The sequence below is a fragment of the Podarcis liolepis genome, assembly GCF_965112155.1.
Source record: "Podarcis liolepis genome assembly, chromosome: 7".
In the NCBI taxonomy this organism is placed as follows: Eukaryota; Metazoa; Chordata; class Lepidosauria; order Squamata; family Lacertidae; genus Podarcis; species Podarcis liolepis.
Window position 1 is genome coordinate 76327896 of NC_139561.1, and position 17261 is coordinate 76345156.

Genomic DNA, 17261 nt, shown 5'->3' on the forward strand with positions numbered 1-17261 from the left:
CATAGGGAAATTCGTTTTGCGAAGCGCCTCCAAAACGGAAAACCCTTTCGTCTAGCGGGTTTTCCGTCTTGCGAGGCGTTCGTCTTGCGGGGTACCACTGTACTTAAGAGCATAAGAAGAAGCCAAAGCCCACCAAAGCCAACATTTGGTTCTCACAGTGGCCAACTAGAGGCCTATGAGAAGCCCATGAGCAGGACTTGAACACAACACTGCTCTCCCCAGTCATGATTCCCAGCAAGTGGGGTTCAAAGGCATTTTGCCTACAACAAGCAGAACATAGACAGCGTGGCTAGTAACCATTTACAGGCTTGTCTTCAAATTCTCTTCTTACATATTACATTCAGTGGTAATGCCAGGTATCAGCATCACTGGGTACCAGCCGAGCCTCAACTTCCAGTAGGGGGCAAGGGAGGACCTTGGTAATATGGCAAAGGCCAAAAGTTGATGCCAGGTGAGCAAGGTGCTGGACTTTGGGAAGGAGGCTTGTGGCTGTGGCAGGGTCTCAGAGCTCTCCTGCCTCCTTCCCAAAGCATTAACTAGGCTTTGGGAAGGGGGAAGGAGGAGTCTAGGACCCTGTTCAGAGCCTCACACCTCCTTCCCAAAGCCCAGCATGTCCTAGGCTTTGGGAAGGATGTGGGAAGACACCCTCTTGTCCCCTGGGCCCTGTGTGTAGGAACCAGTCGTGCTGTCCTGAATCTGCTTCTGCTGTTTCTAATAACCCTTGCCCCTGCTCCTCCCCTTCCTTCTTTGCTGAGACTGTTTGTTCACTTGGCCTCTCCAACTCCCATGAGTTTTGGCAAGTGCAATGAGGAGTTGTGGATACCCTTGGCTCGTCTTGCCCTCTTTCTTCCCGCTGTTGAAAGACTCATTCCCGGAAGGCAACTTGCATAGAGGCACCCATAAAACCTAGAGCTGACACTGATTACATTCAATGATCTGTCATGCTCCCTGGAGTGAGCAAGGGTAAGTATCTAGGGTGGACCTACGAAGACAGAGAGACAGTGAAGGCTAGTCCGTTGGGATGGGACACTGCCCAGCCAACCCCAGTCTGCTTGCCTTACTACCTCCACTCGGTCCCAGGGGTGGTCCTGGCTGTCAGCTTCCTCCTGCTGCTGCTTAGTCTCAGTGTGGCCCTTGTAGAACTCAGGAGGGAGAAGGATGGGGACAGAACTGGAATTAGCAGGCTCTGGCGCCATCTACTGTTGAGCTCCCTGCCTTCCACCCTACCAGTCCCATTGGACACCGGCCAGCATGCAGGGAACTGAAGGTTTGATTTTTTAGCCTTCATATCTGACTTGATGATGCCCCCAGCTGTCTCCCTTTAATTTATTCCATTATTGCCATTAACACCAATGTGAAGCCCTGCACTTGGGACTGCAGTGAGGGACACATATACTTTCCCCACCCAACATCACTAACATTTAGTGGCCAGGGCACAGCAGATGGGGATTCCGCAAGAGAAAATGCAATGTTACTCTGGGCAAGGGGTCAGCAAAGGATCATTGCAACCCCCTCCCCTTCTCCAGGGGTCCTTGCAATACATACTAGTCTTCCTGTCATGATGTCAGCCAGTTTGTTTGCCTTTTTTTGTTATAAATAGCTGTCCCACCCCAGAAACAGCTGCATTTTGAGTGCCTCCTCATCAAATCCTCAGGCTAGTGCTTTCGGGGTTAATTCCCAATAGCTGCTTTCTCTGCCCCAGCGGAAGAGCCCCCGAAAAAGAAATTGCTTTTTTCCTGACTGGGCCTAATGATCCCCATTGTCTGCCCTGATAGGTTGGGGTGACGTAGGCGACGGCGAATGATGGAGGAGCTGAGAACAGCTGTTTCCTGACGCCCAGGCGCCTCGTTCCGGACCGGGGTCCAATCAGCTCCTATTGTACTGGCTTCCCAGCTCCAGCAACCGTGGGAAAAGGGGGGGGGCTGGGTGTAATTATGGGGTAGGCTAGTATTGCAGTTGTGGCTTTTGCCAATGCTGCAGAAATCCCGCAGGCGGTTGGGAACCAGCGGAGGAGCAGAGGAGAGGAGTCTCTGTTTGGTTTTGACAGCTGGAGAGAGATTCCAAGTTGTCTAGAGCCAAAGTGCAGCTCTCCTCTGAGACGGAGGGTAGAGGTCTGGGGAGTTAGACCTACATAGTCAGATGCAAAGGCTGGCAGGACCTTAGCACCTTTGCTAGTTGGGCAATTTGGAGAAATGGTACCGTCAGCAAAGGATTTTGAATTCTGATTTGTTTTAACCCACCCTGGGGCTGCTGCTGGTGGAGGGTGGGTATGAAATTATAATAGTAAAAATAGTAATCATAATAGCAATACCGTGCACAATGAGGTACACCTGCGAGGTGTGAGGCTTGTCCTGTGTCTGGAAGGAGCAGGTGTAGAGCCCTTCGTCGTAGACGTCCACATGGGTGATCATGATGCTGAACTCCGAGGGGCTGTTGGTCAGCAGCTGCACCCGTGAGTCGATGGACCACTTGTCATTGCCGGCGTACAGGATGTTGGAGCGGTTCAACCACGCCACGCGCGTCACCTGCTGGTCTATGTAGCAGCTGCAGAGAAGGGAGAGGAATTAAGCAGCGAAGGTGAGCAGCAGAACGATGGAATGAAAACGGGGCAACAGCAGAAGTAGGGGCAGGGTAGGGCTGGCTCCTATATCAGATTCTGAGGGATGCAGCAGTGGACGTAAGAACATCTGGACCAGGTCAAAGTTGCATCTCGTCAGCATCCTGTTCTCACAGCGGCCAACCGGAAGTCTATGGGAACCCCACTGCTATCCTTACGCCTCCCCCCCCCATGAACTTCTGATATCCACTGATATTCTAACCCCCCATGAACTTCTCCAATCCCCTTTAAAAACTTTTCAAATTGGTGGCCACCCCTAGTTTTCGCCGGAGCGAATTCCAAAGTCTAACTATGTGCCGTGTGAAGAAATACTTTATTCCGTCTGTTCCAAATCTTTGAATATTCTGGATGGTTAGGGTCAGGGAGGTCAGTAAGGTAAAGGCAGGCACAAGAGAAGTTTCTCCATTCACTTTCCTCTCAGTGTTTTATTTTTTTATTTATTTTTTTAAGTCTCTGATTCTCTACATTCCCACATCAGTTTCCTATTTATTTAAAAAACAAACAAAAGAGTTCTCATGAAAATTCATCAACGTTTTAGTGTGAATTTGTCCCAGTGTTGCACATTTGTAGGCAATTTGCACGTTTTCGCAAAGCTGTTGCTGTTATATTTATTATCATGCACCCCTTCAACAAAATGGTCCCAGAGAGGGTTACAGCAATGTAAAATACACTATTAAAAACAGCTTATCACCAGTCATGCATTTCTGCGTGATGCTTCCCACTAATGTATGCATTTTCAGGCATGCTCTACCCTGATACACATGTATTTTCAGACATGTATTACAGTGGTACCTCAGGTTAAGTACTCAATTTGTTCCGGAGGTCCGTTCTTAACCTGAAACTGTTCTTAACCTGAAGCACCACTTTAGCTAATGGGGCCTCCCGCTGCTGCTGTGCTGCCGCGAGACTTCTGTTCTCATCCTGAAGCAAAGTTCTTAACCCGAGGTACTATTTCTGGGTTAGCGGAGTCTGTAACCTGAAGCGTACGTAACCTGAAGTGTATGTAGCCTGAGGTACCACTGTACTTGGCTAGGGAACTTGGCTTGAAAATTCGGAGAAGCACAAGTTTCAAAGGTTGGGCTATGCTTCGGTTCATGTACCGTTTCAGAAAGTGCAAACTTAATCGAATCCCACTTCCTTCCAATCCCAGCATTCGCACAATATATCTGCCTCAAAGAGGGACAGATATACAGCACAAGTGGGGCCTGCTTACATTGGCATTTATGCACTCAGGCCCTGTCAAGGGAGCACCCATAACCTCAAGGCCTAGGTTGCCTCCATGACCCCAGTCCAGGCAACAGCCGCCATCTTGGGGCCTTGAGAGAACAGGGACCTCAGCACCTGAGCAATACCCTGCTCTGTATATCGCTCGGTTTGTAATCTGAGGGAAAGCTGGGCCCTTTTCCGCCTCTGTAGCACACAGCCGAGCAGAATTTATTACGCAGCATTGTAACATGTGAGGGAGAAGTGTGGTGGGGAGGGAGGAGAGAATGAAAGTACTCATGAGTTTTCCTCACAGATTGCCAAGGCCTTTGGCGCTCTCTCGTTCTCTCCCTCTCTCTTTCCCCCTCTCCCAAGCCCTTTGAAGTCCAAAAGCCCATGTTATTACAGCTCTCTCTCTCACACTCTCTCTTTTTATCAAGCCCTAAAAACTTGAACACCTTCCAAACTGTGGATTTACAGAAAAAATGAGTGTTGGGGAGAGGGAGGAGGGGGGGGGGACATTAAAATATCCCAGACTTTGTGAACTCAGCTGCTGAATTTAAATCCTGCACGGGCACGTTCAAAAGCAACCCTTGCCTTGCAAATAGGCTTGGGGTGTTCTCTGTGCAGCCACCCTCTCTGAGGCCCTGGCATCTGCCCGCCCACCCCCTTGGCATCTCGCTACTGTTCCTGCCACTTCATTTCTCCCCCCCCTCTCTCTTTCCCTTCCCCTCTCTCTCCTCACCCCCCTTGCCCTGTGGCTCCCGGCCTCAAGATTTAATTATCGGAGTGCTTTTTCTCTCGCCTTCAAGGCGAGTGGGCGCTAAGTAATCCCGTTTCTTGGTCCCTGACAGCTGTCAGGCACAGATTGGACAAGTCTTCCAAAGATAACTGGGGAAAAGCTGGTGTGGGGAGGGGAAGGGCTTTGTGTTTCCCCCTTGAATTTGCAGCTGACCCTGATATTTTATATAGATGCTATTCCTCCACACACCCTGCCCTGCCCCTCACATTCTGCCACGGACCCAGAGCTGAGATATCTGCTAGTGGCATCTTGGTGCACAATGCCTGATGAAAGTGTCCAGGAGAAAGTCAGAATCCTGGGACAGAAAGGGCCAAATCTACAATATACCTGGTTATTTTTCCTGATTTTTTTTAAAAAAGCTTTAAGGAAAGCAAAATATTGGTTGGTTGGTTGGTTGGTTGGTTGGTGGGTGGTGGGTAGGGCCTGCTTAACGCTTTCCCCCTGCCAGCCATTCGGAGGTAAAAAGGTAAAGGGACCCCTGACTATTAGGTCCAATCATGACTAACTCTGGGGTTGTGGTGCTCATCTCACTATGATGGCTGAGGGAGCCGGCGTACAGCTTCCGGGTCATGTGGCCAGCATGACTGAGCTGCTTCTGGTGAACCAGAGCAGCACACAGAAACGCTGTTCACCTTCCCGCCGGAGCGGTACCTATTTATCTACTTGCACTTTGACGTGCTTTTGAACTGCTAGGTTGGCAGGAGCAGGGACCAAGAAACGGGAGCTCTCCCCGTCGCGGGGATTAGAACCGCTGACCTCCTGGTTTAGACCACAGCACCACCCACGTAAAAAATATACAGAATGGCAGAAAGCTATTGTAACAGAAATTGGGATCACCCAATAAGTCCAATGGGCATTAGCTCTGGGACTGGCAAAAAGGAAGCGGTTCCTTCTTTTCAGAAGGTGGGATTAATGGGTGGAACTCACTGCTGCAATATGTCAGGCTATGGGGGATCCGATACCTCTCACGGTAGCAGCCAAGGAACAGAAAAACAATAAAAGTTCCTACCATGTCATTTATTAATATTCACAGGGAGACATGAAGGAATGCAGTCTTCTCTAAATAATGGCGTTGCTCCGAGTAAAGTCCCCCCCCCTCCACCTCTCCTATTCTACACCACCCCTGTGTCGGCTAATCTGAGCTTTCTGCCTCTGAGATCTTTGTTCTAGTACACTCAATGCATGCCGGGTCCTGGGTGGGGTGGGTGGTTCAGGAATGCTTTCAAAAGACACCGAGTCTGTCAGTTGGCTCTCCCCGGTGCTTCTTCTTCCTGCTGTTCCTCTTCCAATATTCCCCAGCTTCTCCCCTCTGCAGCCTCTGAACTGTGCCCTTCTGCCAACCACTGTTCTGAATCTATACTGGCACCCCCACCATTCCTTCTCAGTCCAGTCCCTGACACAATAAGTGTTGTGATGGCAGCTAGGGGAGAGAGGATTAAAACCGCAAAAAGAGCCTTGCTGGATCAGACCAAAGCTCCATCTGATCCAACACCCTAATCCCACAGTGGCAAACCAGCACCCTAATAGCAGGACATGAGCTCAAATGCTCTCTCCAGCACACAGTACTCAGGGTTGCCTTCGGCTTCTAATGCAGCAGGGAATATATTGCATAGGCTCCATGCCTAGTTGCCACTGAAGGCTGTTATCCTCTGTGAGCTTGTTGCCCTTTTAAAACCACCGTCTTTTTAAAAGGTGGTGGTAGACGATAGGCATACTAGCAGCCACGAGCCAGGATATTAAAACCTCCATGCAGAGCTGCAGTATATCTCAGCATCCAAGGAAAGGAGGCAGCATAGAAAGGCATCATTTCCATGGCCGTTGTGGGAAAGAGAGAGCGCTGGACTAGGTGGATCTCTGCTCCAGCTTTGCCAAAATTCCTCCATGGAGACAGGGTACTGGGTGGGGGTGACCTGCCCCTGGGAGCTAACAAAAGACGTAGGCTCTGTACTGCAGCTCGCTTAGTATTCCTGCCAAGCAAGTCAGCCAGCGAGCGAAGGAGGGAGGGCTCCTTTCCACCTCCTCCCCCTTCTATTCTGCAGAGAGAGAGAGCAGGAGGGAGAGGTCTTGGGAAGTAGGTCAAAGCCTCTGCTGATTCAGGCTGGTGGGAACCCGGCACACTGCAGGCTGTTTGGAGTGGGGGGCTGGCGGGTGGGGGGAGGAGGAAGGAGGAAGGGGGGAATGGCAGAGAGACAATCTCCGCATGCTGACTCACAACTTCCAGCTGGGCGTGTGCGGAGGGGTCTGGGTGCAGAGAGGGTACATGGGGAGGGGAGCTCTCCCTGCTCTCCCGCCCCATGTTGTAGACCCACGTTCCCTCAAAGAGCATCCTGGTTGCTTTGATGTCTATTGAGTGAACAAAGCAATTTATATTTTAAAAAGAGCAGGAGAAGAACAAAAGATGAACATGGCAGGATCAGGCCACGGGGCCCGTCTAGGCTAGCATCCTGTTCTCATATTGACCGGCCAGATGCCCGTGGGAAACAAGCAAGCAGGATTTGAGCAAGGGAGGACTCTGTCCTCCTGTTGCTTCCAGCAACCAGTATTCATAATAATAATAATAATAATAATAATAATAATAATAATAATAATAATTTTATACCCCACCCATCTGGTTGGGCTTCCCCAGCCACTCTGGGCGGCCTCCAACAAAATATTAAAATACAGTAATGCATCAAACACTAAAAGCTACCCTAAAGAGGGCTGCCTTCAGATGTCTTCTAAAAGTCTGGTAGTTGTTGTTCTCTTTGACATCTGGTGGGAGGGCGTTCCACAGGGTGGGTGCCACTACCGAGAAGGCCCTCTGCCTGGTTCCCTGTAACTTGGCTTCTCGCAGTGAGGGAATCGCCAGAAGGCCCTCAGCGCTGGGCCTCAGTGTCCAGCAGAAGCATTGATGCCTCCAGCTGTGGAGCCAGAGAGTAGCCATCGTGCTGTCCCTACCCTCCAGCATTCCTCAGATGAAAATGGGGGTGCTGTCCTGGGCTTTGGGTTCTCAAATATGAGAACAGGATGCTAGCCTAGACGGGCCCCGTGGCCTGATCCTGCCATGTTCATCTTTTGTTCTTCTCCTGCTCTTCTTCTCCTCATGCTCCATATGGCTCTGTCCTGTGCCCATCTCCACCTCCAGCACAGCCACTTTCTCCCGCAGTTCCACCACCTTAGTGCCAGGGGGTCACAGGAGTTTGCCATCCTTCCACAGCCCGCCGCTAACCCTCCTCCTCCTCAGAGACCGGAGCAGGGACACAGATGCAGCGGCTTTGTGGACAAGCCCCATCCTCTTCGCTCCCCAACCCACCGCTTTCTTTATGGGAGACTGACCAAGAAGCAGGGAAATGGTGAAAGATTTTCTTAGGGGCATTCAAGTGACCCATATCTCGCTTTCATTTTTTTAAAAACAGGAAGTGACGCCATATTGAGTTGGGGAAATGGAGCGCGAGGCCTAGATCTAAGAAATGTGTTAGTGGGGCGCATGAATCTGAATTTCCAGTAACACATTGAAATACTGCACTCAAGGGAAGGTCCCTTGGGAATTCGGGACTTGGCGTGACCAAGTAAGAAGCCGCGATGGCTTAAGGGTTTTTGTGACAGTCACGGCATTTTCAGGGCAGTTGGAGAATATGTTTGTCTACTCCTCTTTTAAAGCCATCTAGATTGGTGACCATCACACACACACACACACACACACACACACACACACACACAGAGAGAGAGAGAGAGACTTATTGCCATCCACTTGCTTTACATTAGTGATGGGGGGGGGGGAAATTTGATTTTCTTTGCATTGGAACGAGAAACTACCAAGCTCTCACTTTTTGAACTAGCATGCAAGCCAGTCATTCATAGCCAGTGTGGTTCTCCATCTAATGTGTCAACAAGAGAGAGCATGTATTGGTGAAAATATGCAGAAAATGTGTGTTAGTATACACACACACACCTGTTATATAGGGCAAAGTTTCTGGCAAAATGTGATTATTCATCAAAACGTCATACAAACATGTGTATATTAGTAGAAAATTGCACTAAAACGTTGACAATTTTTCACGAGGCTTCCTTTGTTAAACCAACAACTCACAAATGGCTGCAGAAATGTGAGAAACTGATCTCAACATGGGGAAAACAAGAAACCAAAATTAACAGGCACATCCATCCCTATTTCACACCAGGCATAATTTCATACACTTCTATCATGTTCCCCTTTTCTCCCTGTCAAGGTCAATTGCCTTAAGGTATATTAGCGCTCAGCTCTGATTGAGCTCAATTTTGGGGAAATAAGCATAAAGGAGGGGAGGGTTCTGCTCTCCTAGTGTGCATCTCTCTTGTGATTTTAAAATGGAACCCTTGCTCCTCATCTAAATGTTTTTAAAGGCATGGAACTGCTCCTGCCATGTCCAGTCTGGGCTTTTCCAGGTTGGAGGGGGGCGGGGCTTCAGCAGAATGGCTTTTGATGGGACATCCTGGTGCTGGGTCTGGCAGGAGCTGGAGTCCCAACAATGCTTAGAGGACCACATTAGCCACTCTGGGATTGAAAGTTGTGAATATCTTGCCTGAGCCAGTGGTCGGTGATGAGATGCCTGCAGGAAGAAGTGGCAATAAGAAGTGTAAGCCTATCCATACCAGTGAGATCCTATTGTGCCTGTGGGTATGGCATTGTTACACCAAAATAATAATAATAATAATTTATTATTTATACTCGTCCCATCTGGCTGGGTTTCCAACAGAATATTAAAACTACGATAAAACAACAAACATTAAAAACTTCGCTAAACAGGGCTGCCTTCAGATGTCTTCTAAAAGTCAGATAGTTGTTTATTTCCTTGATATCTGATGAGAGGGTGTTCCACAGGGTGGGTGCCACTACTGAGAAGGCCCTCTGCCTGGATCTCTGTAACCTCACTTCCTGCAATGAGGGAACCGCCAGAAGGTCCTTGGAGCTGGATCTCAGTGTCTGGGCAGTACGATGGGGGTGGAGACGCTCCTTCAGGTATACTGGGCTGAGGCCATTTAAAGCTTTAAAGCTCAGCACCAACACTTTGAATTGTGCTCGGAAACATAGTGGGAGCCAGTGTAGGTCTTTCAGGACCGGTGTTATGTGGTCTCAGCAGCCACTCCCAGTCACCAGTCTAGCTGCCACATTGTGGATTAGTTGTAGTTTCCGGGTCACCTTCAAAGGTAGCCCAACATAGAGGCAGTAGTCCAAGCAGGGGATAACTAGAGCATGCACTACTCTGGCAAGACAGTCCATGGACAGGTAGGGTCTCAGCCTGCATACCAGATGGAGCTGGTAGACAGCTGCCCTGGACACAGAATTGACCTGTGCCTCCATGGACAGCTGTGAGCCCAAAATGACTCCCAGGCTGTGCACCTGGTCCTTCAGGGGCACAGTTACCCCATTCAGGACCGGGGAGTCCCCCACACCCATCTGCCCCCTGTCCCCCCAAAACAGTACTTCTGTCTTGTCAGGATTCAACCTCAATCTGTTAGCCGCCATCCATCCTCCAACTGCATCCAGACGCTCACACAGGACCTTCACCGCCTTTACTGGTTCCGATTTGAAAGAGAGGTAGAGCTGGCTATCATCCACATACTGATGAGCACCCTGCCCAAACCTAAATGTTCAACCTGAAACAGGAGGTGCTAAAGTACTTGTGAAGGGCTGTAGCTCAGTAGTAGAGCATGTGCGTTGCAAGCAGAAGGTTTCAGGTTCAATCCCTGGCAGCTCCAGGTAGGGCTTGGAAAGAACCCTGCCTGATACCTTGCAGAGCTGCTGCTGGTCAGTGCTGGACAATGCTGTGCTAGATGGGGCCAGTGGTCTGATGCAAGATAAGGCAGCTCCCTATGTTTCGAGGGCTAATTGGTCAGATCATAATACAAAAACCATCCGGAAAGCACAAGAAATGATGGCCACATTTGGAACTGGCACTGAGTCTGCTCCACTGAGACCCATTAGTGCATGGAACACCAAAGAAGAGAAAGAGCAACGAGCAAGAAACAAGCAGAGGTCCTTTGTGCTGGGAACGAGAGGTCATCATAGGGCCAGACGGATCCCTATAATGCAGCCACGTGAAACCTGGGCTTGGTGGCTGCTTCCCCCATGAAAGAGCATAATCTCTGGCAGCCAGCGGTCGCTGAGAGCTGCAGTTGTTCTCTTCTTGAAAGTCAGGTGGGCATGTGTTCCAAACAACCTGTGAGATGCACTAATGGCTGTCCCTTAGCATGTGCAGAGTATCTTTCCTCCTCTACTACAGCTCTTATGCTCTAGGACAGCATGAGTTCTAGTCAATCTGGCTGCAGCCCATAGCATCTCACTTACACGACTAACCATCACTCTCCCCCCTGAGCATGTGCAGAGTGGAGAATGCAGTTTTAAAACCCAGTCCTTACTCAGAGAGGGAGAAAGGGGATCTCAATGCATCTCTTTGCAATGTGGGGTGGGAGAAGCTTCTCCAGCTTCCTTTCTGCGTGCTAGGTTGCTGTAAAAGCAAGGGCAGTTAAAACCCTGGCACCAAGCATCCCTGCACATGTTTTTATATAACTGCACTTAATTTTGGAACACAGAATTTCACATAATTCTGCGCTATTGATATGGTTGAAAGATGCAAGATGTGCTCTCCCGCACATTTTTGGGTGCCGTGCTGCCTCGCAAGAGCACGGCCCCCCCAAAATGGGATGTTCCGATTTAAACAGGACAGTTGAGGGGTATGATCCTGATGTGGGGGTAATGGAATTCCCTCAGAATACAGGGAAGGAAGGCTCTCCTATGGGGGCCTAATGGGAAGGGTTGTCACTCAGTGGCAGAGCACCTGTTCTGTGTGCAGGCCCCAAGTTCCGTCACCAATGTTAGGGCTGGGAGAACTCTGGAGGGCTGCTGCCAGCCAGTTACAGGCAACACTGCTTTTGGCGGTCTCTCGCACTGACCCAGTACAAGGCAGCTTCCCTATGTCCTCTTGCTTCGAAACAATGCAGAAGTATTCGCACCAAGGCCTGGTGAATTTATGCTGCATTTGACAGAGTTATTAGCCATCCCGAAAGTCACCGCCAGCTGCTATTAACGCGTTATGAGAAGGTAATTGTGCGTTGTGCCGTGAGGTGGGGGGAGGGGGAGAGGGCATATTTTATTTAAATACTGTCAAGATGTTGCGATGAAACTTTAATAGGCAGGGAGAGTTAAATGATTGAACTGCGGGACGAAACCTGCTCTGGGTTCAGACATCAACGGAAGGGGGAACGGGAGAGCAGGGTCAGGGAAAGGTCCCACTCTCTGTTGGAGCAAAGGCTGTAGATGAAAGATGGCTGCATCACCAGAGAGTGTCCTTCTGTTTTGCTCTGCTTGGAAGGAGCCACTCTTCCCTTACGTGGGAGGTCTGTGGCGGTTGGTGGTCCCTGGGACCAGCAGGCCCACCACAAGACCTTTGTATGGTGGCCCGCTAGGTGCTTACATTTGATAATCCCCATTTCTCCTTTTACCTCAGGGCAATTGAATAAATAAAGCCAACATGTGGGCAGCAGGTAGCTGCCCCCACAAATCTTAAGGTAAAGGGACCCCTGACCATTAGGTCCAGTCGTGACCGACTCTGGGGTTGCAGCGCTCATCTCGCTTTATTGGCTGAGGGAGCCGGCGTACAGCTTCTGGGTCATGTGGCCAGCATGACTAAGCCGCTTCTGGAGAACCAGAGCAGCGCACGGAAATGCTGCTTACCTTCCCGCCGGAGCGGAACCTATTTATCTACTTGCACTTTGAGGTGCTTTTGAACTGCTAGGTTGGCAGGAGCAGGGACCGAGCAACAGGAGCTCACCCCGTTGTGAGGATTCGAACCGCCGACCTTCTGATCGGCAAGTCCTAGGCTTTGTGGTTTAACCCACAGGGCTCCAAATCCCCTGGGCTGGGAGGAAAGGCCACAGCTCAGTTGGGAGAGCACCTGCAGAGGGTCCCAGCTTCATTCTCTGGCATCTCCAGGTATTGCTGAGAATGTCCCCCACCTGGAAACCTGGAGAGCCAGTCAGCATAGCAGTGGAGACCAAACCATGAGGGCAACTGGGGTACTGCCCCACTGATCTCAGTCTGCCCCCAGCTAGCCCTCACTTGTCTGCCTTCTTACAGTCTGTGGAATGGGTCTGCCTGTCTTCTTCCTTTTTAAACTCTGTGTTGCCTCCTCCAGCAGGGAGGAGGATGGGGACAAAAGTGGAATTAGTTGGCTCTGCCTGCTATTCACTCTGGCGCCACCTGCTGTTGGCCTCCTTGCCTTCTGCCCTACCAGCAGCAGTGGGCACTGCAGTGTAGGGAACGTGAAGCTAGGTGGGCCAATGGGTCTGACTCCCTATGTTCCTATCAGCCCAAGCTAGTGTGACCAGTGTTCAAAAAGGATGGGAGCTGTAGCACAACAACGTCTTGAAATCCACAGGCTCCCTATTCCCAAAGACAGAGGTGTGGGGTTGAGTGGGGGCTGACATGGAAGTTCTAGTTAGTTTAGAACAGGAGGAAGATATGAGTCCATACAGCTTGAGAAACTACTTCCTCAACCTGAAGAGGTTTGGGACTATAAATCCCATGAGCATCAGCTAGCAGGACTCTCCTGGTTAGGTTGGATGGGAGTTGAAGTCCAAAACCTCTGAAGACCACTAGGTTGTGGAAGGCTTTGGTCTGGTCCATGGTAAGAAATTAATGGGGAGGGCTCATCACTCTTTCAGCCACCCATACACACACACACACACACACACACACACACACACACACACAGTGGTACCTCAGGTTACATACGCTTCAGGTTACAGACTGCGCTAACCCAGAAATAGTACCTCGGGTTAAGAACTTTGCTTCAGAATGAGAACAGAAATTGTGCTCCAGCAGCGCGGCAGCAGCAGGAGGCCCCATTAGCTAAAGTGGTACTTCAGGTTAAGAACAGTTTCAGGTTAAGAACGGACCTCCAGAATGAATTAAGTACTTAACCCGAGGTACCACTGTATATACACACACAGACAGACAAATACACACTCCTTGGTTAGAGGGAGAAACTCACCTTAGTGTTGCATTGTCCCCTTGACAAACTGTGTAATTGTCAGCTGGCTGGTTAAAATCAGCACCCCGAACCAGCAGGCCTGCACAGTGAAAGACACAGAGAGAAGTTGCTGTTAGAGTGCGGCCGAGGGATTGCCATGTAGAGAGATCCAGGGATGGCAAAACAAGCAACACCTCTTTTAGGAGTAGGGCTTTTAAAGTTGTTATAAGGCCGAAACCTCTTGTCGATGTAGAAACAGGCAAGCTTTCTGAGCTTTCCCATTCTTAATATCATCCTGTAAGAATTCTGCCTGAAGAAGAGTTCTGTATAACCTAGAAGTGACACAGCCCTGGATCAACAGAGGATGATGTTCACAAAATGATTTATGATTAGATTATCACTTGGCTGTCAATATATTGAGCTGCTCTGAACTAGGAATGGTTGACTACATCAGTTTCCAATTCTCTCAGTTTCTTGGTTTTTTTTTCAAATCTTAAATTTGGCTTTCCACATTTCCACATCAGTTTGTGGTTTTTTTTTTTTAAGTTCCCATGAAAATTCACCAGCATTTTAGCACACATTTCTACTAATACACACATTTTTGCGAAGTGATTTCCCACAACAAAACATGTTCTTGTATTTATTTTCACTGCACTAAACATACTTTACCCTCGTCCATGCATTTATGTACACAGAGCTTGTCTGGGTAGCTGGACTGCAAAATTCAGAGTGCTGTGCAAATTTCGAAAGATGGCTTTGTATCAGCTTCAGAAAGTGACAATTAGGCAAGTTCACCTTTAAATGTAAAAGCAGTTGAATGTCTCCCCCATTCGCCCTTTGAGCTAGCCACTCTATTTTGGGGTACAATAGTAGAAAGCAACACTGCAGCTTGTTTACTTTCTAGGGATATTCACATGGCAATCTCACAGTCCCACCCTGGAGTCAGCACTGACGAGGAACAGAGCATGTAACCCTACTGATTCTCTCAAACCATTGCCTATAGCAGACATAGGCAAACTCCAGCCCTCCAGATGTTTGGGACTACAACTCCCATCATCCCTGATCACTGGTCCTGTTAGCTAGGGATGATGGGAATTGTAGTCCCAAACATCTGGAGGGCCAGAGTTTGCCTATGCCTGGCCTACAGTATAGCACCCACAGGCAGGTCAAGAGACCTTTTTTAGTTAAAGGAACCTTTCTTGGCTCTCTCTTTTCCCCTTCAGCACTGCAATGGTTGTATTGCGCGTGCACACACACACACACACACACACACACACACACACACCATGCAAGCCCCTCACCTGCAGTTTGAAGTGGCACAGGCTAGGAATAGCATTGCCACATGATCTGCTTTTTGTGTAAACTAACTGTAAATCTCCTTTCCCATTCATTTACATCTCCTTGGGGTATTAATGACTCATTAGCATTGCTGTAGTTCTCTTTGAGGTATCATTGACTGAACAGCACTTAAGTGTGTTGAAGTGCACGGTGTGATTTCTTCTTTACCTGACAGCAGATGCAAGCATTGCATCGCTTACCCGCACTGTCAATGACGCTTCTGCTTAAAGTAACAACAACCTTGACGATGCCTTCCCCTGCTCCGGCCCCAAACACACAAACAGGTAAATATGAAGACAAGTGTCAGAAGAAGAAGTCCATTTGGTCATGACTCATAAGATCCCCTTTCTCCAAACATTGTGCTTCTCTAAAACAAAAGGAAGAGAGGCAGAAAACAGAGTGCAGCAGTGCTCTGTCCACCTGCAATTCCCAGCAACTTCTCTTTGAATGCATACTCTGCCTCTGAACATTGAGGTTCCATTTAGACAGAGTGACTGCTGGATTTCCTAGCCACCTTCACCTGGATCTGACTTCTGAGATTCCACCTGTGCGAGGCAACCACTGACTGAGTATATGGCAACCACCAAGGACACTGGAGTGCCACCTCCTATCAGGGCTGTTAAGAGAACATTTGTGAAACAATCTGACTCATGGTACAAGCCTCTCTTCTCTTCTGAATTGGGGTGGAAAGTGCATGTGCATACATAGCCTAGATTGCCCGAGGGCTCATCAGCGGGGATGCCTCATCAAATGTGCCTCCGTTTTCTTTCCCTGTCAAAAATCCACTGACTCTCTCTCCCTCTCCCAGTGATCTAAGGTCAGGAGGCTTAGAGGCTGGGCTGACAATAGCTGGAGAAAGGGTCCAAGAGACAAGTCTGTAGATCCTGAATGTCATGATGTGCAACCTGGTCATTAACAGGTTCTGATGCTGCAGAGCTAGGAATGTCATGAGTCAGATGCCTGGCTTGACTCTTATTTGAGGGGGCTGGAGGTGTTGTTGTTGAAGCACAATGGTCCCTCGGGATGCCCAGACCCAGATTGTTTGTCATCACGAGCTTGCGATTTGAAAGCAAGCCCAGGATTTCAAAACATGCAAAGGTTGGGCAGCAGTAGTAGAGATAAACGGCACCATTTGTCATTTCCAAAGTCTGGCTCGCCCACGGCAATTCATCACTTGATATGATGACTGCTGCCATCAGGAGGCGGTGCTGTCATCAGGGCAAGAATTTGGGGCAGAAGTCAACAGAAGGAGCAGGAGAACACACAAACGCACACTAAAAAAAAAACAGAGCAAGGCTTAGCTTCTCACATGCCGAAGTAACTGAAGTCAATACACATCCCAATCTAAAGTAGCCCAGGAACTATGGCCCAGAGTCTAAAATTATCTCCCTGCACTGCTGCTCAAAGGGATGAATAATTAAGGTGAAAACCCACAGAGAGACTAAAAAGAGAGGGAGTGAGCTTCCAGGCTGCCGCTATTTTGGGGTGGGGTTCAACCACATACCAGCAAATTCAAGTTGCACAGTTATAGGCTAGTTGGGAGCTCTTGCACAGCATAAGTGCTTCTCCAGAAGATCAGACATTTTTTGCAACCGGGAAAGGGATGGGAAAATTCACTGGGAATGCGACTGGGAATGTTGCACCCCTGCAAACAAATCAGGCCAAATGCCCATTGAATAGCTAACGTCGTTTAATCTCCCTGGATAAAATGACCAGGATGCATGTTCAATAAGCAGCTCATCTAGAAGCATCCAGATAGAGGGGGAGGTGTACATCAAGGCTCAGAAAGCCACATCCTCTGATTCGGAAGGCCTTGAAAAAAGGTGGGGCTAGAAAACTGGGGGGAACCCAGAAAGGAGCACTCCATGCTGCAACATTTGGTTGCGGCTCCCACTTGCCTGCTCTGCTACAAAGCTATGGACCTTTCCCTTTTGGGAGGCTTCTATTTTCTTGACTTCCCAAGACAAAGACAATTTGATACCCCTCCGGTGCTGTTGCTAGAGTGGGAAGCCCTCTGCTGACTCCAGGTTGCAGCTGCTCCCCTTCCATGGGAAACTGGAAATCAACCAGCCCTGTGACATTTTGCACATCCTAAGCTCCGGGCACTGAAAACAAGGCCTGAAGCTCAGCCCTGGCCTTAGAGCACTGAGGCATTGCTCCTGTCTGAGATACCCAGTCACTACGCCCACCCTGCCCATATTCCATCATAACTGGAGTCCAGGTTGTGATTGACAGGCATCAGCATCTGGGAGAGATCCGAGGGTCAAAGCTTAGTCAGCAGCCATGCAGCAGGGGACCCGACCAGCTTCAT

At 49.3% G+C, this 17261-nt stretch overlaps 1 protein-coding gene across 2 annotated transcripts in view; it reads right to left on the reverse strand.

Moving 5' to 3' along the window:
* IGLON5 (IgLON family member 5) overlaps positions 1-17261 on the reverse strand; it is a gene marked incomplete at its 5' end in the record, with an annotated part of 135805 nt that overhangs the window by 20078 nt on the left and 98466 nt on the right. For both annotated transcript variants that reach the window (XM_083515397.1, XM_083515396.1), the window contains 2 exons: positions 2312-2544; positions 13634-13712. In XM_083515397.1, the coding sequence (XP_083371523.1) occupies positions 2312-2544; positions 13634-13712 (312 nt within the window). The remainder of the gene's footprint in view (positions 1-2311; positions 2545-13633; positions 13713-17261) is intronic.